The following is a 24,303-nucleotide window of genomic DNA, read 5'->3' on the forward strand; positions in this document are numbered from 1 at the left end:
ACTAGACATAACATTAAAAAATACATTCAAGGGTTGAATTGCTATTTTTTCTGTTTGCGGCGAATTGATTTGCGCCTTAGGGCAGACTTTAGAATTCACGTTCTTTGCGGTCGATGTGAGTTTAACACAGTTTATCATACCTGGCAATAAATGGGGGATAGCGCAGACACCCGTGTGGATCTTGTTGTGTATACCAATTTTCACAATATACCAGTATAACATTTCACTGTGAACCCACTACAGCTGTTTCTCAGGATTGGTTGTCTTCGCTGGAACAGGGTGATACTTCACAGGCAACTTCTGCCAGCAATTGACCAGATTGTAAGCGTTTGACGCTGAGCGTTTAAACTTTTCAAAAATCTTTATGACGAAAAGCTTTTATATAATATTCTGCAAATTTTTAAGCTGGCCTTGAACTGTTATTTTACGCTGCCGATCGCTAAAAACGCGAGCCCTCTGTTTGTTTCAGCTACCTGCCGAGCAAAAATGACTATAATTGTTGTTGCCACTTTCTTTTTAGTTATCTAAAACCACACTTTTGTTTGTTCGTAAAGTTTATGTTTGTTCCATAATTGAACTCACTTTACTTTCTGTAACTTTTAAATTTAGTTATTATTTTAATTTCACCGCAGATTGCTATTTTAACAGACTAATTGTCGTTAATCTAATTGTCCGCACTCTTTGATTTTCCACACTTTTATCTATTACAATCCTACCTTTATTATAATTTGTATGTTCCCTTTTTATATGGCTAATTTCCACTCATATTCCTATTCCAATATTAGAATAAAAATGGAGATTTAATAATGGTATACATTTGTCTCTTTTATTTTTAACTATATGTGTATAAAGAAAATCCATTTTAAAAAAATTTTTCTCTCGCCATACATTAATACATCGTCTGTGATGAAACTCCCTATTACATTTGACTTACCCTGTACTATTTAGTACGGGGTGTAAGAACGCCCGGCATGTTGACAGCTGACATCCACTGTCAAAACAAAAACCAGTCACACACACATTGTCTCGGGTGCAAACATTTATTCTTTTTACGAGGGGAAAAATAGAAATCTAGCCATCAAAACGCTACAAAAGTGCAATTAAATAAAATAGTGTTTACTCTGAATTGATTGCATAATATTTATTTTCCATCCCCAGTTACTCTCTCATCGATTTATTCCATACGCGCTCATGAGAGCAACCACGAACCATATTCCAAAGTGGACCATTCACAATAACATGTGGTAAACAAAATAAACATCTAATTTTGTGTGTTTGTTGATAAAGTTTTTATTTCATTTTACGTCCGCCAGACAAAGTGAACCATCATTCGTGGCTTGGACTCATACGGGAAAGAACAGTCCACAACCAGTGTCCTGTGTGTGCAAAAACCATTCCTTGCTAGCCCAAAAAAACAACAACTCAAGTGCTCGAAAGGGGAACCGTTTTGGCATGACCTATAATCTGGATTATTTGTGTACATGTGATGGCCCTCCCGCAACAACTGCGTAAAAAAACTTTACGATAGTCCGAATTTACACTAGGCCATTTTCCTTGCGGCAATTGTCAGTTTGTCGGTGAGAGAGGGTGTTGAGAGGCAAAGGGTTACCATAGGTGTGTACGATAACCCAAAAATTTGTACAAATTCGTACAAATTTTTACTGAATGCTGTTCGATAACAAAATTATCCAGCAAAAGAGAGCAAGTTTGGAGAGTTTTGTGACTGAGAACTTGCAAATTTTTGCTGGGAAAATTTGTCCCGCAAAAATTTGCAAGTCTGATCAGCTGACTTTTAAGCACCTGTTCAATGTAAACAACTCGATATGTTAACATTTTTGACCAAGAAAATTTCGCAATTGCACATTTTTTTAGATTCTAAAGCGTTGGGGACAGAATTAAAGCATTAAATAAGTAAACTGCAATTTTAAAATTTATGTTTTTGTTCCGTTTGGTTTAACCCTGCGTTTACAAATGACAGGACAGTTGACTTCATGTATTGGTTGTCAAATCCCAAAACTTGCCTTTGTGACGTAGGCGTCCAGACAACTGCAAAAACAGTTGTAAAATTATGAATGAAAATCGTCGAATTCCTTTTGTTTTCCGTTCACATATTTTATTTTTGTTCATTTTCTTTTGTTTTCAACACATTTCAATTATTATTTCACACATTTTTACAAAAAATTTCAAAATTTTGTTAACCCGGCTGTCTGTGAAAGAATGATGGACAGCTGGTAGCCAAACGGCAAATGTATGTATGTGTTAGTAAATCAGAGTTGTATTTGAAGACAAACTGTCTAGTGTAAACGCCTAGTAAAATATCAAAAGAAACAAAAACAAATTTCAAACATTTTCGGAAACAGCTGACTTTCTTGCAAGTTTTTGCTAAATGCTGTCCTATAACTTTCTGCAATTTTTCTTGCTTGAGAGAGTAAAATTCTGTGAGAGAGGTTGCTGGAACTGACTAAGTAATTATTGCTGCGAAAGTTATCGTACACACCTCATATACCTCACCTCTCTCCATATCAAACTGACAATTGCCGCAAGCAAAATTGCCTAATGTAAATGGACTTACAATTCAAATTTTTAAATTAACGGAAATTAAATTAAACCCAGAAAAAAATTTTGGAAGTTGTGCAATTGGAGTTATGATTTCACAACATCTTTCGATGTAGTCCAACAGAGTTATGAAAAATGCACTCCGTTCGATACATTTTATAAGCAGTTGGTGTAGAGATCCCTACAGAAAAAAACAGTCGGTTTATCCCTACACATTTCTTCAAAAGATAAACAAGAGTGTATACATTTCGAAGAATTTGTTATAAAATAAAGAAATAACAACATAAGTTGCGAACATTTTTGCGGTAATTCACGAGACGGAAATTTTTAATGGAGTCGAAAGCTGAAGTAGTGATGGGAAAGCAACATACAAAAACTTTAGGATGATGAAAGAAGATCAGATGAGCTTGAATTAAATCGAGAACGGTGGAGTAAGCTCAAATGTGATTGAATTTAATGGAAACTTTTGGCCTGTTCCCGTACTTTATAAAGAGGTAAAAGTCGTAAAAGTTGTAAAAGTCGTAAACGATTTTCATATAAATTTTGTGTACGGGAACGCAAAATGTGTAAAAGTGGTAAAAATTATAAAAACTTTTTAGTTCTGGAACAGAGCTTTTGTTTTAATTTGTGTTTATATATAAAAGTTCTTTGTGTTCTTGTTTTACGCAAATAATAAATGCATTTTATTTATTTTGGGATATTTCGCAATGGCTTGCATTTTAATTGCATCTTTAGACGGATTAAAAATGCAAACCGAAGAATGCATATGAATTCAATCCAAAGCATTACATCTTAAGCCGTGATTTGGATCGAGAATGGAGTGTATCCTAGCTGTGTGCTGTGGAAGCAAAATGGAGTGCATCCTAGCTGCGCGCTCTCTTGTAAAATTCATAAGCCTAGCAAAAAATTTTTGAAGTTGTGCAATTGGAGTTATGATTTCACAACATCTTTCGATGTAGTCCAACAGAGTTATGAAAAATGCACTTCGCTCGATACATTTTATAAGCAGTTGCTGTAGAGATCCCTACAGAAAAAACCAGTTGGTTGATCCCTACACATTTCTTCAAAAGACAAACAAGAGTGTATACATTTCGGAGAATTTGTTATAAAATAAAGAAATAAAAACTTAAGTTGCGAACATTTTTGCGGTAATTAACGAAACGGAAATTTTTAATGGAGCGGAGTTGGAGTCCATGTCGAAAGCTGAACTAGTGATGGGAAGGCAACATAAAAAACTTTTTGGATAATGAAGCAAAATCAGATGCCCTTGGATTAAATTGAGAACGAAGGAAGTAAGCTCATATGTGATTGAATTTAATGTAAACTTTTTTTATCTGGAGCGTAATTTAACCGTATTCTTTTCCCACATCCTGGACTTGGTGGCCAATCCAAAAGCTGCCTCATCTCATGTTGATGCGGTATACTCAAGAAAATGTATTAACTTCATTTTGCGCTCAGTACTTGGCAAAATGTTGGGTGAAAAGGCCCAAACATCCGCTTACAAGGAACTGGTCTACATGATTGCCAAACAAATGAATTCCATTGATTTCAATCCAGAAAATGCCAAAGATTCAAATCAAGAAACCCTATTCAGTCAACACTTTTTGGTGTGTGCCCTACAAAAATTGGGTTCCTTGGTATTGGGTTTGGGTACAACAGCACAAAATCTATTGGCCGACCAGACGTTAAATACCATCGACACCACATGTGCAGTTCTCGTTCATCCTAGTGCAGCAGCAAGATTGGCTTCAGCCTGGTGTTGTTTCTGCGTGGCGGTACCCAGTATGATAACTCCCTTAATCGATCGTTTTGTGGATGCCTTAGAGCAAATGCGATCCTCCCCCGAAACCATTGCTGGTTATAGCAGTGCTTTGGCTGCAATTTTGGGTAGTGTGCGTTATTCGCCACTTGGTATACCCCACACTAAGGGAAAAGTGGTATTTAATGCTGCCGAGGAATTGTTACGTTCGGCTTCACAAAATAGCCGCATGTCATTGAATCGTACCCAGGCTGGTTGGTTATTGATTGGTGCTATTATGACCTTGGGTACGCCTGTTGTTAAAGGTTTACTACCACGTTTGCTGCTACTGTGGCGCCACTCATTTCCTAGATCGAATAAGGAATTAGAATCGGAAAAGGCACGTGGCGATTCATTTACATGGCAAATTACACTGGAGGGACGTGCAGGAGCTTTGTCGGTAATGCATAGCTTTTTGGTCAATTGCCCCGAGCTTATTACCGAGGATATTACCAAACGCCTGATGACACCCATTGAGTCGGCATTGGCCATGTTGGTGAAGTAAGTATTTGGTCTGTTCCAGAACTACAAGAATCTACTAATGTTTACTATTTTTTCGATATCATAAAAGTTATAGTAGTAAAAATTTGTAGATTCTTGCAGGATCTGGAACAGACATTTTAATTTTTCTAGTATGGAGTTTCTCGGCACTCTAGGAAGGGTTTCCATTACAAGGGAACATTCCTTATTTCTAGGCAAGATATTTAGAGACGTAATGGTTTCTTTGTTTCTTTTTTTCAGCCTTTCATCAGTATTAAAAAGTTATGGAACACAATTGAAGGCCCCAGCTGCAATGGTACGGCTACGTTTATACGAAACCCTATCACAATTATATACACACTTGTTGCGCATGCTTATATCGGAATTCACATTGGCCGAAAATCCAGCAAATACCACAAATTCCCAACTTCGGAACCTATGTCATGCTGACGATTCAGTGATATTGGGTACATGGTTAAAGGAAACGGATCATCGTATTATAGAAGATCAGGTATATGAAATAAATCACCGACTTTTTTATTACAGCAAATAAAATGTGGAATTTACCATCCAAAAATTGGCCATAATGGGGGTTATTCTGAACGTAAATTCCCTTTGAGTTTTTTTTCATTTTCTCCTTTAAGTTGAGACGGTGGAAAGACACGGAAAATTTTCGTTCAGAATAACCTGCAACATTTTTGGGGGGATGTGGTTCCACATTGTCCCTTTGTTTAACATACCTTTAAATTCTAATATCAATCATAATTTTTATTATTATTATTATTTTTTATTTATTATCAAGGAGTGGGTACTCTACGGAGCAGGAGGTGATGGGTTCGTTCGGAGGTGATGGGTTCCATCTCTGGAGGAGGTCGAATCGTGGTACCCAAGGCAGCAGATGGGCTTCGCGGATTCAACTAAAATTAAATTAATTGAATTTTTTTAAATTTGGCTGCGGATCACCGCAAATGCCATTTGGTATTGAAGATAGCCGAAAACACATACACTACACAATATTGTTTTGTATTAGTTGGCGCCTTCGAGCAATATACCATTTTCCTCGGAACGGACCTGCGTGAGGAGTATTCCGCGGAAGTTATAAGTGAGATGCTGCAAAATTTGTATTTGGAAGCTGCTAGCGTAGGCGCTCGCGTAATTTCGTACGTGTGCGATTGTAATCAATCGCACACTTCACTACCAATCAACGAGGAAGGTATAATGCAGTTTGGAGAAAGAGGAGCATTTCTTTTGTATGATTTATACCACCTAATTGTCAAATTGGTGCACAAATTTGTATATGGAGAGTTACAAAATAATGGCACAGATATTGTGTTTGATTTGGTTAAAGAAAACCATTGCACAGATGTAGAACAAGGACAACTTGAGTTGGCATATTCGTACGACATATTTAAACTTGAGGCGTACGAAGGGATTTTTAATAACACAGTCCTTCGAGAACTGCACGTTAAACGATCACAAGAGCCAACCAATACAAAAATAAAAGTTACATTAAAGTTTGTGTGCCTTATGAAAAACTTATTAAAAATCCTAACGGTGGAAGTTCCATTACAGGAAAAAATGGAAACAATAAGCAAACTAGAAGCATTCCTATCAAATTGTTCTATCAAGCCTACTTTTAGGAATACTAGGCATGGTACCTCTAACATTTTAGTTAATTTTGTTTGCACATTACACACATTACGAAGACTGTTCCTTACGCATGAAGATTTACGTATCAACAATTTAACATCGCACTCAACAATCGAAAAATTCTTCTTTTTTATAAGAAGACGGGTACACGGTACGCCCACCCCAACAACAATGGCCTACGCAAAGGCAAGATTTGATGTTGCAGTTGAAACATCATTAAATAATAATGCACATGCGTATGCATTATTTTTATGCGAGTTCGACATGTTATACTAAATAAATAATTATTGAAAATTGAAAAAAGTGAAAAATTGTTTTTTTTTTTTTGGAGGGAGGGTGGGGACTAAGGGGTTTGATGGGGTCTTACAAACATACCTACACACAGATATACATCGGTATGTTTGCGGCTGTTGTGGCTGTTGTGTTGTATTCATTCGCAAAATATATGAAGAAAATAACAAGAAGAAATTAGCAACAAAATAAAAAACAAATAGCCAAACATAGCCAAAAAAACTTTGTTAAAGTGTCCGAAGTGTATTTTTAAACAAATATAGCATGATTTAACAATGAGCTAAGCATTGTTGTTATTCCTTTTATTATGACTGTTGCTTTGCCCCCAATAACTAGGCATTGTGCCGTTTGTATCTTTGTGATCTTTGTGTATGCAAAAAATCATTATCATTTGTGTATGCAAAAAATAAAAAGGAAGCCAAAAGGAAAATGAAAATACAGGTAGTCAACTATATTATTGCAAACGATGAATTTTTACAAATTTAGATGTTTAATTTTGGGATTTACAAATATCTATCTGTTGATTTACTTTAATGATGACATCAAGCCAACAAATTATGAAATCGGTCGGAAATAACAAAAACAACGGGCAAAAAGGATTCTTTAGTATGAGTTCTCTTTTTTGTTAATTTTAAATGTTTAGTGAAATTTAGCTACTTTTTATTTTTTTTTTTTTTTTTGTATTAATAAACTGTTAACAAAAACATTAAAATTTATATTTATTTATACCAATAAAATAATGTTTTATTTTAAATATTGCAATAATTTTGGTTTTGCAATAATTAATGGGTCTATCTTGTATTGCCACTAAACTTGAGTTGCGTTGTCAGTTGTCTGCGCGACTGAGACGAACTGTTGTACCATTAATGTCAACTCAACTGGGTGGTCGATAAACATGTTATCGATCAGTGTTTTTTCAAACTTGTGACCTCTATTCGCCAAAAAAAAAAAAAAAAACATTTTAAAAATAATTGCGCTTTGGATAACTCTTTTGTGTATTTTGGACAATATTTTAATATTTTGGCTGAGTTTTCGAGAAAATTTGGAAAACAACCCAAGATTGGAATATAACCTGCCCATTGAATCTTCGAATCGTCAAGTTTTATTTGCTGTCCCAAAAAATGATAAGTTCGGTGGAATTATTTTTTGATGATGAAGAAAATGTACAGGACATTGCATCTATTAGAAGAAATTTGAGGGACAAGTCGAATCCATTGGAATTGCCATCTGCACTGTAAGCTGATGATCATGTGGAAAGATCTACAGTCAACCAAAAAAGTCTACATACACCCTATAAATCTCGAGTTTTAAGGGTAAGGAGGTTGTTTAAGTTAGAAACTCTCTATTGGTATTTTCACTACAAATCTCCAGGGAGCCTTTGTTCGCCTAGTTCGGATCGCAGAGAGGCCTCCCTTCCTTAAGCGTTCTCTACAAACCCTCTGAGAAACTATGTTCGCTTACGGCGGACGGTAGGGTGATTTTTCCAATCATTGTCCTACAAATCTTCTCAGAGACTATGTTCGCTCAGCGCGGATCGTAGAGAGTACTCTCTTGGTAGTGGAATTTCTCTGCAATTTCTCCCTGGAACTATATTCGCTCAGTTCGGATCGTAGTGAGAACTTTCCAATAAGCAGTGATTGCCACAGCCTTGATTCACTCTCGGTTTTTACACACAAAACACTTATAAGTCATCTCTTCACCAGTACGGAAGTACTTCTCGGTTTACTCGCGAATTGTAACGCGTCTCACCCAATACAAGGTAAAGTCATCAGCACTTTTCGCCTAAATAAATCACCTACACACTATTATTATTATACCAACTAAAAACCTTTGTGTTTTATTCTCCTCTCCTCTTTTATTTATCGGTAACACTCGGGTTTGTATCACCATTGCTCATCTCCACAAACTACAACTATTCTCTGCGGCCTTTCTGAGCTATCACCTAAACAGAGGTATTTTTATGAAAATCCAAGTACATAGTTCTATTTCATATCCCTAATAAACAATATTAGATACAACAAAAATATATTCCATAATACGAATAACGGTAAATTCTATAAAAATTAAAAAATTAATAGGGAAAAAGTGTACATACACCCAATGAAATATTAAGATTACCGTAAAATTTATGGAATAAGCAATACAAATCTTACATTTTATTGCTTTGTCGAATGTCTTTGGCTGTCTATGATATATTTTAGACAAAATAGGAACATATTTGTGCTTTAATTGGCGTTATTTACGGTCAGACTTCGCGTATAGCTCGTTAAGGCGGGCCCTTGCAGATTTCTTTGATTTTTTCAGTCTGGTAGTTTATGAAACCCCAGGAACTACGGTGGGACTAATTATTTTGAGATCCTAGAGCGCTTTGAAGTTGTTCTTATGGATAATATATGCTCCTGAGCTTCGCTAAATATGTGAATTCCTGAGTCTTTCATAAATTTTATAGTTTTCACAACATTCCAAGGGGCAAATTACATGCAGAAGCCTTCGAATTACCTTGTAATAAGGTCTAGTACAATCCTCGAGCATCCCTTGAATCAGCAATGTAAAAGTATCCGACATTTAAGCGCTTCAAGTGACCCTAACGATCATTATACGAGGGCATACTAGTTAACAGTGTAAATTTCATACCAATTTCATGCATTCTTTGGTGATGCTTTTATTTTGATGCTTTGGAAACTTTAGGAGCGGGTTTGTAGAATAATGTTGTACATTTCTGATTGAGTTAAGGTCCATAAATGTATTACAAGGTAATTCCAAGGTTCTTGCTTGTAATTTGACCCTTGGAATGCTGTGAAAACTATAAATATAATGAAAACACTCAGGAATTCGCATATTTAGCGAAGCTCAGGAGCATATATTATCCATAAGAACAACTTCAAAGCGCTCTAGGATCTCAAAATAATTAGTCCCACCGTAGTTCCTGGGGTTTCATAAACTACCAGACTGAAAAAAATCAAAGAAATCTGCAAGGGCCCGCCTTAACGAGCTATACGCGAAGTCTGACCGTAAATAACGCCAATTAAAGCACAAATATGTTCCTATTTTGTCTAAAATATATCATAGACAGCCAAAGACATTCGACAAAGCAATAAAATGTAAGATTTGTATTGCTTATTCCATAAATTTTACGGTAATCTTAATATTTCATTGAATGTATGTACACTTTTTCCCTATTAATTTTTTAATTTTTATAGAATTTACCGTTATTCGTATTTTGGAATATATTTTTGTTGTATGTAATATTGTTTATTAGGGATATGAAATAGATCTATGTACTTGGATTTTCATAAAAATGCTTCCTTATATGCTGTTTATATTAGAGCTTTTTGCAGGGTTAACCTTCTTTGAGAGGATTTGTTTGAAATATAAGCAAAGGAATTGACATTTAAAACCCAGTCGGTTTGTTAAATCCGGATGTTGTGAAAATTATAAAATTTATGAGAAAACTCAGGAATTCGTATATTTAGCGAAGCTCAGGAGCATATATTATCCACAAGAAAAACTTCATAGCGCTCTTGGATCCCAAAATTATTAGTCCCACTGTATTTTCTGGGGTTTCATAAACTACTAGACTGAAAAACTCAAAGAAACTGCAAGGGTCCGCCCTGACAAGCTATACGCGAAGTCTGACATGAAATAACGGCAATTAAAGCACAAATACACTTCACCCCGGTTAATTACCTCTCATAAAATTCCAAAAAAATGAGGCAGTTATGCGGGAAAGGCAGTTACGAAAATCCCGCATAGCTACCTCATATGGGTAGTTATAAAAATCTCATCTCAACCTTACAAAAAATGACAACAATTAGAACATAATCGTCGAAAAACTAAACGGTGTATAGTAGAATAGTTAATTTCAAGTCTAAAAATATATAAGTTATATTATTCAACCCATAAGAAATTTAGTCATCAGTGAGCATAACATATCACTGGACATCTTCATCACAATTCAGGTAGACATTGAAATTGAGTATCTCAGAAATACACCAGCGTGGGTAATAAACCGATAAAAGTATTATTGTATGTTCCTTTTGGGGAAAATATTTGACGGGCAAATATCCGAATTGGGTACTTATAGAAAAGTAGTTAACCGGGAAAGTTTGAACTCATTTATATGAAAAAACTTTGGGGATTTAAGTTGTGAGGCAATTAAACGGGAAAGGCAGTTAAGCAGAGAGGTAGATAACCGGGGTGCAGTGTATGTTACTATTTTGTCTAAAATATATCATAGACAACCAGAGACATTCGATAAAGCAAAAAAATGTAAAATTTGTGTTGCTTATTCCATCAATTTTACGCATGGTATAAGTAAAGAGGTAGATTTAAATGAAAACAATCTATAGAACCCTTGTTTTTCCTGAATTCCTAAAACGTCAAAATTAGTCAACACAAAAGCAACAAGTGGGTTTGTTTACAATACCATTTTTGATCATTTCATAAAAAACGCGGAAAATGAATGAAGTGTCAAGATTTCTCCACATAATCGAGTTGTGGATATGATAAAATATTTGTTTCAATGCAAAGCTGACGAATTTCTTCCTTACACATGTTCTAAAAACAAATTTAAAAATCATTGAATTCGATTGTTTTTAAAATTGTTTGGCATATTATTCAAACAGCACACACACATACACAGATTGTGTATATTGTTTTGAAGTTTTAGGCATACTCGAATGAAAAAAATTAAATTGACATAAAGCTTTGGCTAACCTTTCTTATTAAACCATGATTTTACGGCAATCTTAATATTTCATTGGGTGTATGTACACTTTTTCCCTATTAATTTTTTAAATTTTGTAGAATTTACCGTTATTCACATTATGGAATATATTTTTGTTATATGTAATATTGTTTATTAGGGATATGAGATAGAACTATGTACTTGGATTTTCATAAAAATGCGTCCTTACCCTTAAAACCCGAGATTTATAGGGTGTATGTAGACTTTTTTGGTTGACTGTATATAATCAGTAAATTATTTCAGGTTTAAGGCGTATTTTCGATTGCCAAAGGATGCCGTAGTTTATGGAAACGTTAAAGGATGACTTCAAAGTAAGTTACAGATCAACAGCAATACACCCACTTTTAAAAGTGTGCGCAGCTTTGCGATTCTTTGAGGACGGAAGTTTCCAAAAGTCCCATGGCAATGATTTCAACAATTGCATGGCTCAATCTACATTGTCGAGAGTATTGAAGGAAGTTGTCCACGTGATAGAGGACAAATTGTGCCAAAATTGGATCGTTTCGAAGTTGACAGAGGAGGAAAAAAGGCAAAATAAAAACCATTTTTATTCAAAAACGAAATTCCCTGGTGTAGTTGGCTATATAGATGGTCCAAAGGAGGATGTTCGTCATTTGTACTTAAACTGAACCTACTGTATTTGTCACCAAATTCATTTGCAAAAGATTTGCTGCTGTCCGCTCCAAAGGCGATAAATTCACTTATTGTGATGGACCACCACCAGTGTCGTTGAAGTTTATTTTATTTTGAGGCATTTTCTTTTTCAACTTTGCTTTAAAGTGAATCCAGACTCTGCCACTCTTCAGGTGTTCGTGTTGGAGGTTCATGGCTGTTTAAACTGTCCGAAATGGACCTTCACGCTTCATCCGCTGTGGCTTTGGTTTCAGCAAAACTCCCGAACTCCTCGGGCTAAGTTTGGATTTTCACTCAGTTTATCAATTAATATTTCGAACTGTTGCTTTGTCGTTATTTTCACCATATTGATACACAAAATTAATTAATAATGAGAAGACTCAATAATTGTTAACAAAATGTTTATTTTTCCTTCTATTTTACTTCTTGTTTCTTCGAAAATGTTCACTGCAACTGAAAATTGCTGGTTGCTGAAAAACTGCCGCTACGTCAACTGAGATTCGCAACTTCAGTTGAGAGTTGCCATACGTGGATCAATTTTGACAACTGGCAACGCCACTCAACGATAATTGTTATCGATGATCGACCCCTAAGTTGACTAACTGTATATATGTATTTTCATGCATGACCGGAGTCTAGACAAAAACAAAAAGTAACTAACGCGACGACAATGTGTCCATAGCTTGTTTTCTCCTCTTCTTTTGATGGGCACTTGATGAAAATTGTGAGACGGTTCGTCCGTCCGTTTGACCAATGGTTTTTTGTTCCTTATTTGTTAGCAAGAGATGCAAAATACTTAACTAAAATACAAAACGATAATACCGATTCGTTTACCTTTAGCTACCGGACTTTGTTGTCTTTGTATTATTAATATTACAAAGTCCACACATTGATGTCTTTACTTTGAAAAATAAATGACTGATATGTGACGTACAGTGGTGGCCAATACATTTGCAACAAAATTGCACGATTAAGAATAATTAATAATGTTTCTAAAATATTTTTTGAAAGTCCAATTATTTTTTTTTTCTCAACTATTTAAGTTTAATGCATGGCACAATTACCCAGGTAGTGGCATCGTAAAATTTTGAATATGTTATGTCAAAACTTTCTTTATGTTGTTGGGGAAATTACAACAAAAATAATTTTTTTATAAAGGGATTTGACTTTTCATATTCGATCAGCTGGTGTGATACCACTACATGGTAGTTCTGCCATGGTTTAATGCAGTGTTAATCACCACTGGGCTCGCGAGCCGTGTCTGTGTGAACACACACAATCTCAATTGTGGTGAGCCGATCATCTTCTTTGTTTTAGCAATGAATTAACGCACACGATGTTTATCTAGAGAGGGTGAGATAATCTCATGTGTGTGCCCAACACAAACGCAGCGGTTGAAATTGTTGTTGCTGGTGAACACTGGTTTAATGCTAACCCGTTCGTGGGTATTGATTTGGTTACGAAGTTTTTCGGCAAATCACACACACGCGACCCGAACGCAAAGTAAGAGAGCAAATGTTTTGATTTTTATACCCTCCACCATAGTATGGAGGGTATATTAAGTTTGTCATTCTGTTTGTAACACATCGAACTAATCATTTGCGACCCTATAAAGTATATATATTCATGATCAGGATAAAATTCTAAGACGATCTAGCCATGTCCGTCTGTCTGTCCGTCTGTTGTAATCACTCTAGCGTCCGCAATAATTGAGATAGAGTGCTGAAATTTTGCACCCTAGGGTCTTTTTTCTATAGGCAGGTCAAGTTCGAAGATGGGCTATATCGGTCCACTCTTTGGTATAGCCCCCATATAACGGTACCTCCGGATTTGAGGTATTTTGACGTTATTCGCCACATTTGCAGACCGACTTAGCTATAATTTTGCACTTAGGGTTCCTAGTAATCAACAAACTTATATCCCAAAGGATATGGGCATAGGTCCATGTTTTGGTATAGTCCCCATATAACGGTACCTCCCGATTTTCGGTATTTTGAGAATTTTAGCCACAATTTTTAACTGAACTATCTGCAATTTGACATTTGAGGTTCTCAGTGGTCACGAAACATCTCCACCAAACATCGTCAACATAGGTCCATGTTTTGGTATAGCGCCCATATATCGGTACCTCCCGATTTTCGGTATTTTGAGAATTTTAGCTACAATTTTTAACAGAACTAGCTGTAATTTGCCATTTGAGGTTCTCAGTCGCCATGAAATATCTCCACCAAACATCGTCAACATAGGTCCATGTTTTGGTATAGCCCCCATATAACGGTACCTCCCGATTTTCGGTATTTTGAGAATTATAGCCACAATTTGTAACCGAACTATCTGCAATTTGACATTTGAGGTTCTCAGTGGTCATGAAACATCTCCACCAAACATCGTCAACATAGGTCCATGTTTTGGTATGGCCCCCTTATAACCGTACCTCCCGATTTTCGGTATTTTGAGCATTTTAGTTACAATTTTTAACCGAACTATCTGCAATTTGACATTTGAGGTTCTCAGTGGTCATGAAACATCTCCACCAAACATCGTCAACATAGGTCCATGTTTTGGTATGGCCCCCTTATAACTGTACCTCCCGATTTTCGGTATTTTGAGCATTTTAGTTACAATTTTTAACCGAACTAGCTGTAATTTGACATTTGAGGTTCTCAATGGTCATGAAACATCGTCAACATAGGTCCATATTTTGGTATAGCCCCCGTATATCGGTACCTCCCGATTTTCGGTATTTTGAGAATTTTAGCTACCATTTTTAACCGAACTAGCTATAATTTGCCATTTGAGGTTCTCAGTGGTCATGAAACATCTCCACCAAACATCGTCAACATAGGTCCATGTTTTGGTATAGCGCCCATATATCGGTACCTCCCGATTTTCGGTATTTTGAGAATTTTAGCTACAATTTTTAACAGAACTAGCTGTAATTTGCCATTTGAGGTTCTCAGTGGCCATGAAATATCTCCACCAAACATCGTCAACATAGGTCCATGTTTTGGTATGGCCCCCTTATAACCGTACCTCCCGATTTTCGGTATTTTGAGCATTTTAGTTACAATTTTTAACCGAACTATCTGCAGTTTGACATTTGAGGTTCTCAGTGCTCATGAAACATCTCCACCAAACATCGTCAACATAGGTCCATGTTTTGGTATAGCCCCCATATAGCGGTATCTCCCGATTTTCGGTATTTTGAGAATTTTAGCTACAGTTTTTAACCGAAATAGCTGTAATTTGACATTTGAAGTTCTCAGTGGTCATAAAACATCTCCAACGAAACATCGTCAACATAGGTCCATGTTTTGGTATATCCCCCATATAACGGTATCTCCCGATTTGAGGTATTTTGAGAATTTTAGCTGCAATTTTAACCGAACTAGCTGTAATGATCGGTATTTTGAGAATTTTAACTACAATTTTGTCTATTCAAAAATAATCGTCAATATACATATGTAGGTCCATGTTTTGGTATATCCCCCCATATAACTGTACCTCCCGATTTTCGGGAATTTTCAGTGGTCATGAAATTTCTTCACTAAAATTCGTCAACATGGGTCCATTTTTGAGGGTCAAAATTGTTTTGATGAAACTACCCTCAATTTGACTCTTGAAGCTATAAAACTTTTCCGCCAAAAAATTTAAAGATCGGTTGACTCTTTGATATAGCCCCGTAGGTGGTACCTTTCACCTAGCCGAACACATTTTTATACCCTCCACCATAGTATGGAGGGTATATTAAGTTTGTCATTCTGTTTGTAACACATCGAACTAATCATTTGCGACCCTATAAAGTATATATATTCATGATCAGGATAAAATTCTAAGACGATCTAGCCATGTCCGTCTGTTGTAATCACTCTAGCGTCCGCAATAATTGAGATAGAGTGCTGAAATTTTGCACCCTAGGGTCTTTTTTCCATAGGCAGGTCAAGTTCGAAGATGGGCTATATCGGTCCACTCTTTGGTATAGCCCCCATATAACGGTACCTCCGGATTTGAGGTATTTTGACGTTATTCGCCACATTTGCAGACCGACTTAGCTATAATTTTGCACTTAGGGTTCCTAGTAATCAACAAACCATATAACGGTACCTCCCGATTTTCGGTATTTTGAGAATTATAGCCACAATTTGTAACCGAACTATCTGCAATTTGACATTTGAGGTTCTCAGTGGTCATGAAACATCTCCACCAAACATCGTCAACATAGGTCCATGTTTTGGTATGGCCCCCTTATAACCGTACCTCCCGATTTTCGGTATTTTGAGCATTTTAGTTACAATTTTTAACCGAACTATCTGTAATTTGACATTTGAGGTTCTCAGTGGTCATGAAACATCTCCACCAAACATCGTCAACATAGGTCCATGTTTTGGTATGGCCCCCTTATAACCGTACCTCCCGATTTTCGGTATTTTGAGCATTTTAGTTACAATTTTTAACCGAACTAGCTGTAATTTGACATTTGAGGTTCTCAATGGTCATGAAACATCGTCAACATAGGTCCATATTTTGGTATAGCCCCCGTATATCGGTACCTCCCGATTTTCGGTATTTTGAGAATTTTAGCTACCATTTTTAACCGAACTAGCTGTAATTTGACATTTGAGGTTCTCAGTGCTCATGAAACATCTCCACCAAACATCGTCAACATAGGTCCATGTTTTGGTATAGCCCCCATATAGCGGTATCTCCCGATTTTCGGTATTTTGAGAATTTTAGCTACAGTTTTTAACCGAAATAGCTGTAATTTGACATTTGAAGTTCTCAGTGGTCATAAAACATCTCCAACGAAACATCGTCAACATAGGTCCATGTTTTGGTATATCCCCCATATAACGGTATCTCCCGATTTGCGGTATTTTGAGAATTTTAGCTGCAATTTTAACCGAACTAGCTGTAATGATCGGTATTTTGAGAATTTTAACTACAATTTTGTCTATTCAAAAATAATCGTCAATATACATATGTAGGTCCATGTTTTGGTATATCCCCCCATATAACTGTACCTCCCGATTTTCGGGAATTTTCAGTGGTCATGAAATTTCTTCACTAAAATTCGTCAACATGGGTCCATTTTTGAGGGTCAAAATTGTTTTGATGAAACTACCCTCAATTTGACTCTTGAAGCTATAAAACTTTTCCGCCAAAAAATTTAATGATCGGTTGACTCTTTGATATAGCCCCGTAGGTGGTACCTTTCACCTAGCTGAACACATTTTTTAGATTAGATTAGATAACACTGTGCAACAAAATAGAGGTGAAAGTCTGGGGCACGGAAAATTCCTCTTTGGGAAGAAAGACCCCGAAGGACAGATGCGCCGTGAGTCGAACTTCCGCGTTATGGTGTGATGAAATTTTTGTTAGAGACCCTGTGGGCCATCAGGAATTAGCGTTATATCTTTGTTCACTGTTGCTTAAGTGCTCTACAAAAACAACAAACAAAGATATAATGCTAATTCATGATGGCTTACAGGGTCTCTTGCAAAAACTTCATCACGCCATAACGCGGAAGTTCGACTCACGGCGCATCTGTCCTTCGGGGTTTTTAATATACACACACCAAGGGCTTTCATCTCCAAAAGGAATTATCTCTGCCCCAACATTTGTGTTCACAGTGTAATTTAAGCAATAGTTGGAGGCGGTAAGAGTCTATCCATTGTTTTTCCACCTAAAATTGTGAAAGGACCCTAATTATTCTATTTTAATTAAGACTATTTTATGGTGGAGGGTATAAAAAGTTCGGCCCGGCCGAACTTAACGACTTTTTACTTGTTTTACTTCAGTTTTGTACTGAATTTCATGCAAGCAGGTTGATGCCGCTTTATTTGTTTTTTTTTTTTGGGTACACTGAAAAGATTTTGCAGTTGTACAGCAAATATGTGGAGGGAAGAATTTGAAAATGATTTTTTGTTTTGTATTAATATTTTTAATGACGCAGAATGCCTCGTCTGCAATGCAACAATAAAAAATGTAATGACGGGAAATGTGCGAAAAAATAATATGAGTGGATAATTTTCACTGTGAGGTAGAAATCGATGTTGTTTAACAATTTTTATTTTTTTATCTAAATTTACCCGAATTTCGTTAATTTTATTTTATTATATTTAAGTTAAGACCCTAATGGAAAAATATAAAAAAGAACGAAATCGCTATCATTAATTAACTCTTAGCAACCGCAGTTTTAATAAAAGAACCTGAAGTGGATACTTTTGACTGTGATTCACTGTATATTATTTTTAACCCTCCGTTGGACACCTGAGTCTAGCCAGGCCTTTTTAATTTTATTTTGCATTTTAAACTGGGTTAAAATAAAACTATGGACCTGAGATTTCAGGTAGCTTCATGAAATTTTCTTACCTTTCCAACGAAAGAAACGTGAAGTCAAAAGGATCACCAGAAAAGGAGCTACAAGGATTTTTTGACATACATATCACATTCGTAACATATGAGTCTGGCCAGACCCCACCTATTTTTTATTGAAAAATTTCCAAAATTTTTCTTAAAATTGGATCTTTTTCTAAATTATTTGACAGAATGAATACCATTTTATGAAATTTGTCGCATTTCACCATACCATGTCTTCAAAATTGCACGTAAAAAGGTCGCAAAAGTAGGAGATGGGTTTGAAATCAGTGTAGGTACCACAACCTAAAAAAAATCCTTTGGAAATAGGGTTACACATTTATTTGAGACAATTTTACACATAACTGGACAAATAACACCCATTACAAAGCCTTTATGCTCTTTTTGTGGAGTGGAATGGTTCAAATATAGGATTCTCCATATGAATTAGAAGAAAATCCTTAGGACATATGTCCTCATTTACCTATTGATTTTATCGTTATTGTATTGCAATAAGCTGTAACGTTATAAAATAGACCCTATTCATTCAGCGTAATACCCCAAAATTAAATATAGTGCATTAAAATTATATATAAATAGGATTTTCGAGCATAGAGGCAAGAAAAGTACGAATTTATACTCCATAGGCATATGTCCGTTTTTACTAACTTGATAAAATTAATTAAATTTAGTGTTTTTCGGTATATTTTTTTTGACAAATAACGATTATATATGTAAGATTAGGATCCTTAAAACATATTCTACAACTTTTTATACGAAAATATTCATTAAGTTTACTAAAAAATTTATATTTATTACATGGGTCTGGCCAGACTCATGTGTTACGAATGTGACAAACAATAACGGTGTCCAACGAAGGGTTAATTTTAGTCATACAAAGCGAACGCGCCAACAATATATTTTTTCTATTTGACAATTTTGCCCTTTTAGGCGAAGATCATTTTTAGTATTAATTTTTTTTTTTAATTTATTAATCGAGCTTTTTTATGATCTATAATGCAAATGAAAAAGGAAAGCCGACGATTCGAACCCACACACCCACCACTATGTTTGGCTCTGAACGCTAACACGCCGTGACAACTTTTTTCCTGTGTTTTTCATTTCATACTCAATATGAAAATCATCACCCTGTTCTGTTCTGTCAGTGTAATTTTACCCACACATAAACAATTTACTACCCCGGTTACACTATTGAAGGTTAACCCACTGGGTTTAATAGATCCAGTGGGTTAATCTTTGCTGGTTACACTTAGCTTTTCGAGGATATAAACTGTCAGCTGATGTTTGTTTACGTATACATACAAAATAACTAATAAAGTCGTGTTTTACACTTTTACAATTTCTCGTATGACAATTTCTCATATTGGTATATTTTACACACAGGGATACATTTTTGTATCATGGTATCAAGCGTACTTTTGGTTTAAAATAGTGTCTAAAGTAAAAAATAAATAATTTTATGATTTTCAAATAACTTTAGATTTATTAACTCCATAAAATCTCATGCGACCAATCGTAAACGTGTAAAACACGACTAACTCTGTTGCAAAAACAGTTGCAACTTTTGGTACTTTTTGAGTAGAGTTGGATTTTTTTGCACAAATACCGAATACAACACTGTATTTTTGGTGGATTTGTGCCGGATTTAAAATAAACCCAGTCGTGAGTGGATTTAATTTTTGTATGGCAAATCTGGTCAGATTTGACCAGATTAAGCAATAAATCCTCATGAAGTGGGTTAACCCGGCAAAAAGCTGTAGTGTAACCGTGCTATAAGCGCTCGCTCTTCTTGGTCGGCTATGGTTTAATGCAGTGTTCACCAGCAACAACAATTTCAACCGCTGCGTTTGTGTTGGGCACACACATGAGATTATCTCACCCTCTCTAGATAAACATCGTGTGCGTTAATTCATTGCTAAAACAAAGAAGATGATCGGTGGTGAGAGTAACGTTCAAACTCACCACAATTGAGATTGTGTGTGTTCACACAGACACGGCTCGCGAGCCCAGTGGTGATTAACACTGGTTTAATGCTTTGAAAATAAGAAAATAAAAACTTATGCATGAATATACAACAATGATGAAAATGAAAAATACAATACACAACATGCCTTAAAATTTAATGGTCAAAACATATGCAACTGAACCAAATCGCATGCAAAAACTTTCAATATTTTGTAAAATATCATTTTGTATTTGATTTAAATCATTTCCTTTTGTTTTTGGGAAATCTAAAAGTGAATAAAATTTTTAAACTGATATCAGTCATACAGCAACAGTGGCGCAACAGTGGCTCCAAGCGAAAGTCGTACCAAATGAAATTTGTTTTAATTTACTTATGTATATCTCCGACACAAAAAAGGATATCAAAAAAGTATTTACGCAGCTTTTGAGTCGATTCGGTCGACAATTTTAAAAACGCAAAATAAAAAAATTATCATACCCGTTTACATTGTTAAAAAATGCAATTAACCGAAATACTAAGAATTTATTTTACCACCAACCGAAAGTCGTACAGCAATTATAAAGACAACGTTTTTGTTAATATAATTAATTATAGTACATGTCGCTGTTTTTTGTTAAATCCTACGATCGATTTAGTGTAACATCAGTGCTTCTTTACAATTGAGAGGGGCAATTCTGGAAACTTGCATCAGATTAAATGAAACAAGCGTAAAAATGAAATATACTGTTACGAATGTAACTGATAGGTTTAAGTTAGTTTAGTTTAATTTCCGTTAATTTAAAAATTTGAATTGTAACGTAAAGTTTTATTACGCAGTTACTTTATTTAAGCAACAACAATTATCATGTAGAATTATCTTCATTATTCTAGATGTTCTTTACCTTTCATTAATGTGCTTTTATTTTGTTTGCCATAGTCATGTAATTATTGTTTAGTTTGTCACTTCTTACATTTATTTGTTGTTGTAATTACGTCATTGATCATCCCCCATGTATGTATGTGAGTATGGTTGTTCGCTTAGTGCGAATGTGCCTCTGTGTGTTCGTTGTACAGATTCGAGGTGTTGCCATATGCTCTAGATATTTCTCGAACAGGGAGACTTTGGGATATAAATGCAGGGGAACTGGCAATGACGAGTAGTGGTGTTTTAAGCGTTGAACTGAACAGATCGGTAAAAGAAGTGCTGCGTGCTAACTAGATACAAGCTGTGTGCTAGTAATTAAAGTCGGTTCCGAATAAGTGTAATAAAGTAAATAAAGCATTGTAGAAACGTAATCTAAAACGAACCCTGTTTTATTTGGTACAAATCGTACTGGGAAATAAAACAACGTCTACACGGAGATTAGTCAAACCTAATTCCGTAACAATACATTATTTTTTATGAAACCACATGAGAAAATGATTTATTCAACTTTACAAAAACAATTTTTTTCGATTCAGCAGATATCGAAAATTAAAATTGCAAAGCTATTCAATAGTTTGATGTCTACTAATAAGAAAAAAACACATATGAAATATTTAAAATTACTCAAACATTAAATAAATAATATTCTCTTATGGATAGTTTAATACACGAAGTAGTGCAAAATGAGTGTCCCGACACTGTAATCGATTGAGAAAAATATTTGGAAGCTTATTTTTCCAATGTGCAGTCAAATTTTTACAACATAAATACCTTGTCAATTGGTGATGGTGAATAAAAAAGGCGTAAAAAAAGGTATACATATACATAAATGTATCCAAGAGCGATGTTGAGAATATCAAAACGATAGCGATGAATGCATAAATTTTCTTAAAAGAGTGTAATTTTCATAGATGCAACAAGTTCTGTGCGAAACCTGACATTATATTGTGAAAAGTCCCACAAATTGCTTCATGTCTCTAATACAATGTCCGGCAAAAAGGGGCACACGTGCCCTTGATGAGAATAACAACAGAACAACCACCACTCAGTCTTCGTTAAGAAGTCAATGAAGAAGGTTCTGTTGTCGGTTGTTTCAATGATTTTTAATTTTAGCAATGCATTAACGCACACGCTGTTTGTGGAGAGAGCGAGAGAGAGTCGTATGCGTGAGGCCGCAAACAATGCATTTGTATTGGTGCCGATACCTGCTCTAATACACGAATAATAGAACATAACACATTAGTGTATCTGTGAGTGTGTGAGGCTTATCTTTCAGATTTGAATCTTTGTTTTATAATTTTTCTGCATCGAACTCGAAATATTAATTAAATTAGAGTTGTCTACCACAATAGCCATTATAGTATAGGCCGGCAGGTTCTGGAGCTTTTGGGTCAGTCATTATCTCAGGACGTATTGACTTACACCAGATAAAAATTTTACCGTTATAAATGAGGCCAGTAGAACAACCTACTGAAAAAAAAAATCAAAACCATGCGAGAGGAGCTCTTAAACTTAACTATTTCCTAGGGAGGTACACGAAGGAGTGGACCGATATAGTCCATATTCGAACCCGACATATATCTATAAGGAATAATACGATGTACGAAGTTCAATTGCTGCCTTAGAGAGTTATAGTTCACACCATTTTGCAGGAAAATTTTGAACTTTTGTGGGGGAGGTGGGGGAGGTACCGGAAGGAGTGGACCGGTACCCAAAATTTGTTTCGAATTGGTTAATCCGTTCGAGAGTTATCGTGCGCACCAGCCAGCCAGACAGACGGTCAGACGGAAGGACAATGCTAAATCGACTCCAAACTGTCTGAAACGAATTTCGACCAAACATACTTGATGTCTAAAACAGTTATTTCGATGAGGCACATTTTTGGTCGTATCAAAGTGTATATATCCTTTCTAGCTTAAAGGCTGAGGATATAAACCAGACATGACCAAAAAGAGCACGGAGAAAATGTGAATGTATTCAAAATATTGGCAACTTATAACAGTGTGTTAGTAAGTTTGTAATCACGCAAGCTGTAAAACAATAACAAATCAAAACATTTGTTCTCTTTTGCACGCTCTTTCTGTGCATTCGGGCCGTGTGCGTGTAAATTGCCGAAAATCATCGGCACCGCCGTGCCAAATGTGACCATGCTTGATATAAACAGGTGGCTATTTTGCTTCACAATATAATTACATATATTTATTGATTTTTTTTTTTTTGAAATTTTTATGGTGGTATTTTAGAGAGATTAAGTTAGATTTAGTGCTGTGGGTTGTGTGGGTTGTGTATATCCTGTATATCCTATGTAGTCAGTCTTATTGTCATAACTATCAGCAAAAATTCGCATTAAATGGTAATCAATGTTGACGATTTTTGACGATTTTCCAAATTTTATTGACGATTTGCGATCAAAAACTGTCGGCAACGCTGTCTGGTACCCTCTTGGTCCATATAGTAACCCTCTTAGTGGGGAATTTCCATGCCTAATATTGTTGATACTTGCTAGCAACTAATACGTGTTAAGAATAAAATTCATAAAATGTCATGATTTTTTAACATTTACCGAAAACATGGTGTATTTTGGAACCTTAATTACATTTTGAAAACATTTTCTTGGCACCTTGCATTACGTGTTAATTATTCTTTTGGTTATTATTGTTGAACTAAGTGGGTTAATTTTTTATTTATCCATTCAATTTGTTCTCAAATAAGTCGAGCAACTATTTTTTGCAAAAAACCCGACATTTTTATCACAACTATTTGTCTTTTTTACTCATTAATGCATGAAAAGTGTTCGTTTTCTCAGTTTGAAAACATTTCCTTGGCAAACTGTATGTTTACTGATAGACCATGGTACAATAATTTGGAAGGTAGGTCAGGTTCGAACAAATTGTGAAAAA

At 35.5% G+C, this 24,303-nt stretch overlaps 2 protein-coding genes across 26 annotated transcripts in view; one reads left to right on the forward strand and one right to left on the reverse strand.

Moving 5' to 3' along the window:
* Pbp95 (proximal sequence element A Pbp95) overlaps positions 1 to 24,303 on the reverse strand; it is a 32,850-nt gene that overhangs the window by 6,015 nt on the left and 2,532 nt on the right. Inside the window, exon 1 of one of the 3 annotated variants that reach the window (XM_073973135.1) lies at positions 141 to 678. The exons of 1 other annotated variant lie outside the window; for it this stretch is intronic. The gene's annotated coding sequence lies outside the window, so the exon portion shown is untranslated. Of the gene's footprint in view, positions 1 to 140; positions 679 to 24,303 lie in introns of those variants that run through there. One more of the 3 variants, XM_073973156.1, reaches the window with a different exon arrangement.
* LOC141397176 (HEAT repeat-containing protein 5B-like) lies at positions 951 to 6,795 on the forward strand. 23 transcript variants are annotated; one of them, XM_073973341.1, is made up of 8 exons: positions 986 to 1,094; positions 1,159 to 1,244; positions 1,314 to 1,508; positions 2,723 to 3,050; positions 3,292 to 3,848; positions 3,952 to 4,855; positions 5,096 to 5,345; positions 5,637 to 6,795. In XM_073973341.1, the coding sequence occupies exons 6-8, from the start codon at positions 4,026 to 4,028 to the stop codon at positions 5,682 to 5,684; spliced, it is 1,128 nt and encodes a 375-aa protein (XP_073829442.1). In that variant the 5' UTR covers positions 986 to 1,094; positions 1,159 to 1,244; positions 1,314 to 1,508; positions 2,723 to 3,050; positions 3,292 to 3,848; positions 3,952 to 4,025; the 3' UTR covers positions 5,685 to 6,795. The 23 variants fall into 23 exon arrangements, with proteins under 23 accessions (XP_073829315.1, XP_073829377.1, XP_073829416.1 ...); XM_073973214.1 differs by having other exon boundaries at positions 951 to 1,244; positions 1,314 to 1,577; positions 2,614 to 3,050; XM_073973276.1 differs by having other exon boundaries at positions 951 to 1,244; positions 2,673 to 3,050.

Source organism: Musca autumnalis, unplaced genomic scaffold (genome assembly GCF_047663935.1).
Source record: "Musca autumnalis isolate F117 unplaced genomic scaffold, ASM4766393v1 scaffold_1, whole genome shotgun sequence".
Classification (NCBI taxonomy): Eukaryota; Metazoa; Arthropoda; class Insecta; order Diptera; family Muscidae; genus Musca; species Musca autumnalis.

What these genes read in the sequence shown, in the direction of transcription:
- LOC141397176 (XM_073973170.1), top strand. Translation starts at nt 4,026, where the DNA reads ATGTTGGGTGAAAAGGCCCAAACATCCGCTTACAAGGAACTGGTCTAC. An exon ending in GCATTGGCCATGTTGGTGAA is followed by an intron (nt 4,856 to 5,095) that starts GTAAGTATTTGG and finishes TCTTTTTTTCAG; the next exon opens with CCTTTCATCAGTATTAAAAA. An exon ending in ATCGTATTATAGAAGATCAG is followed by an intron (nt 5,346 to 5,636) that starts GTATATGAAATA and finishes TTTATTATCAAG; the next exon opens with GAGTGGGTACTCTACGGAGC.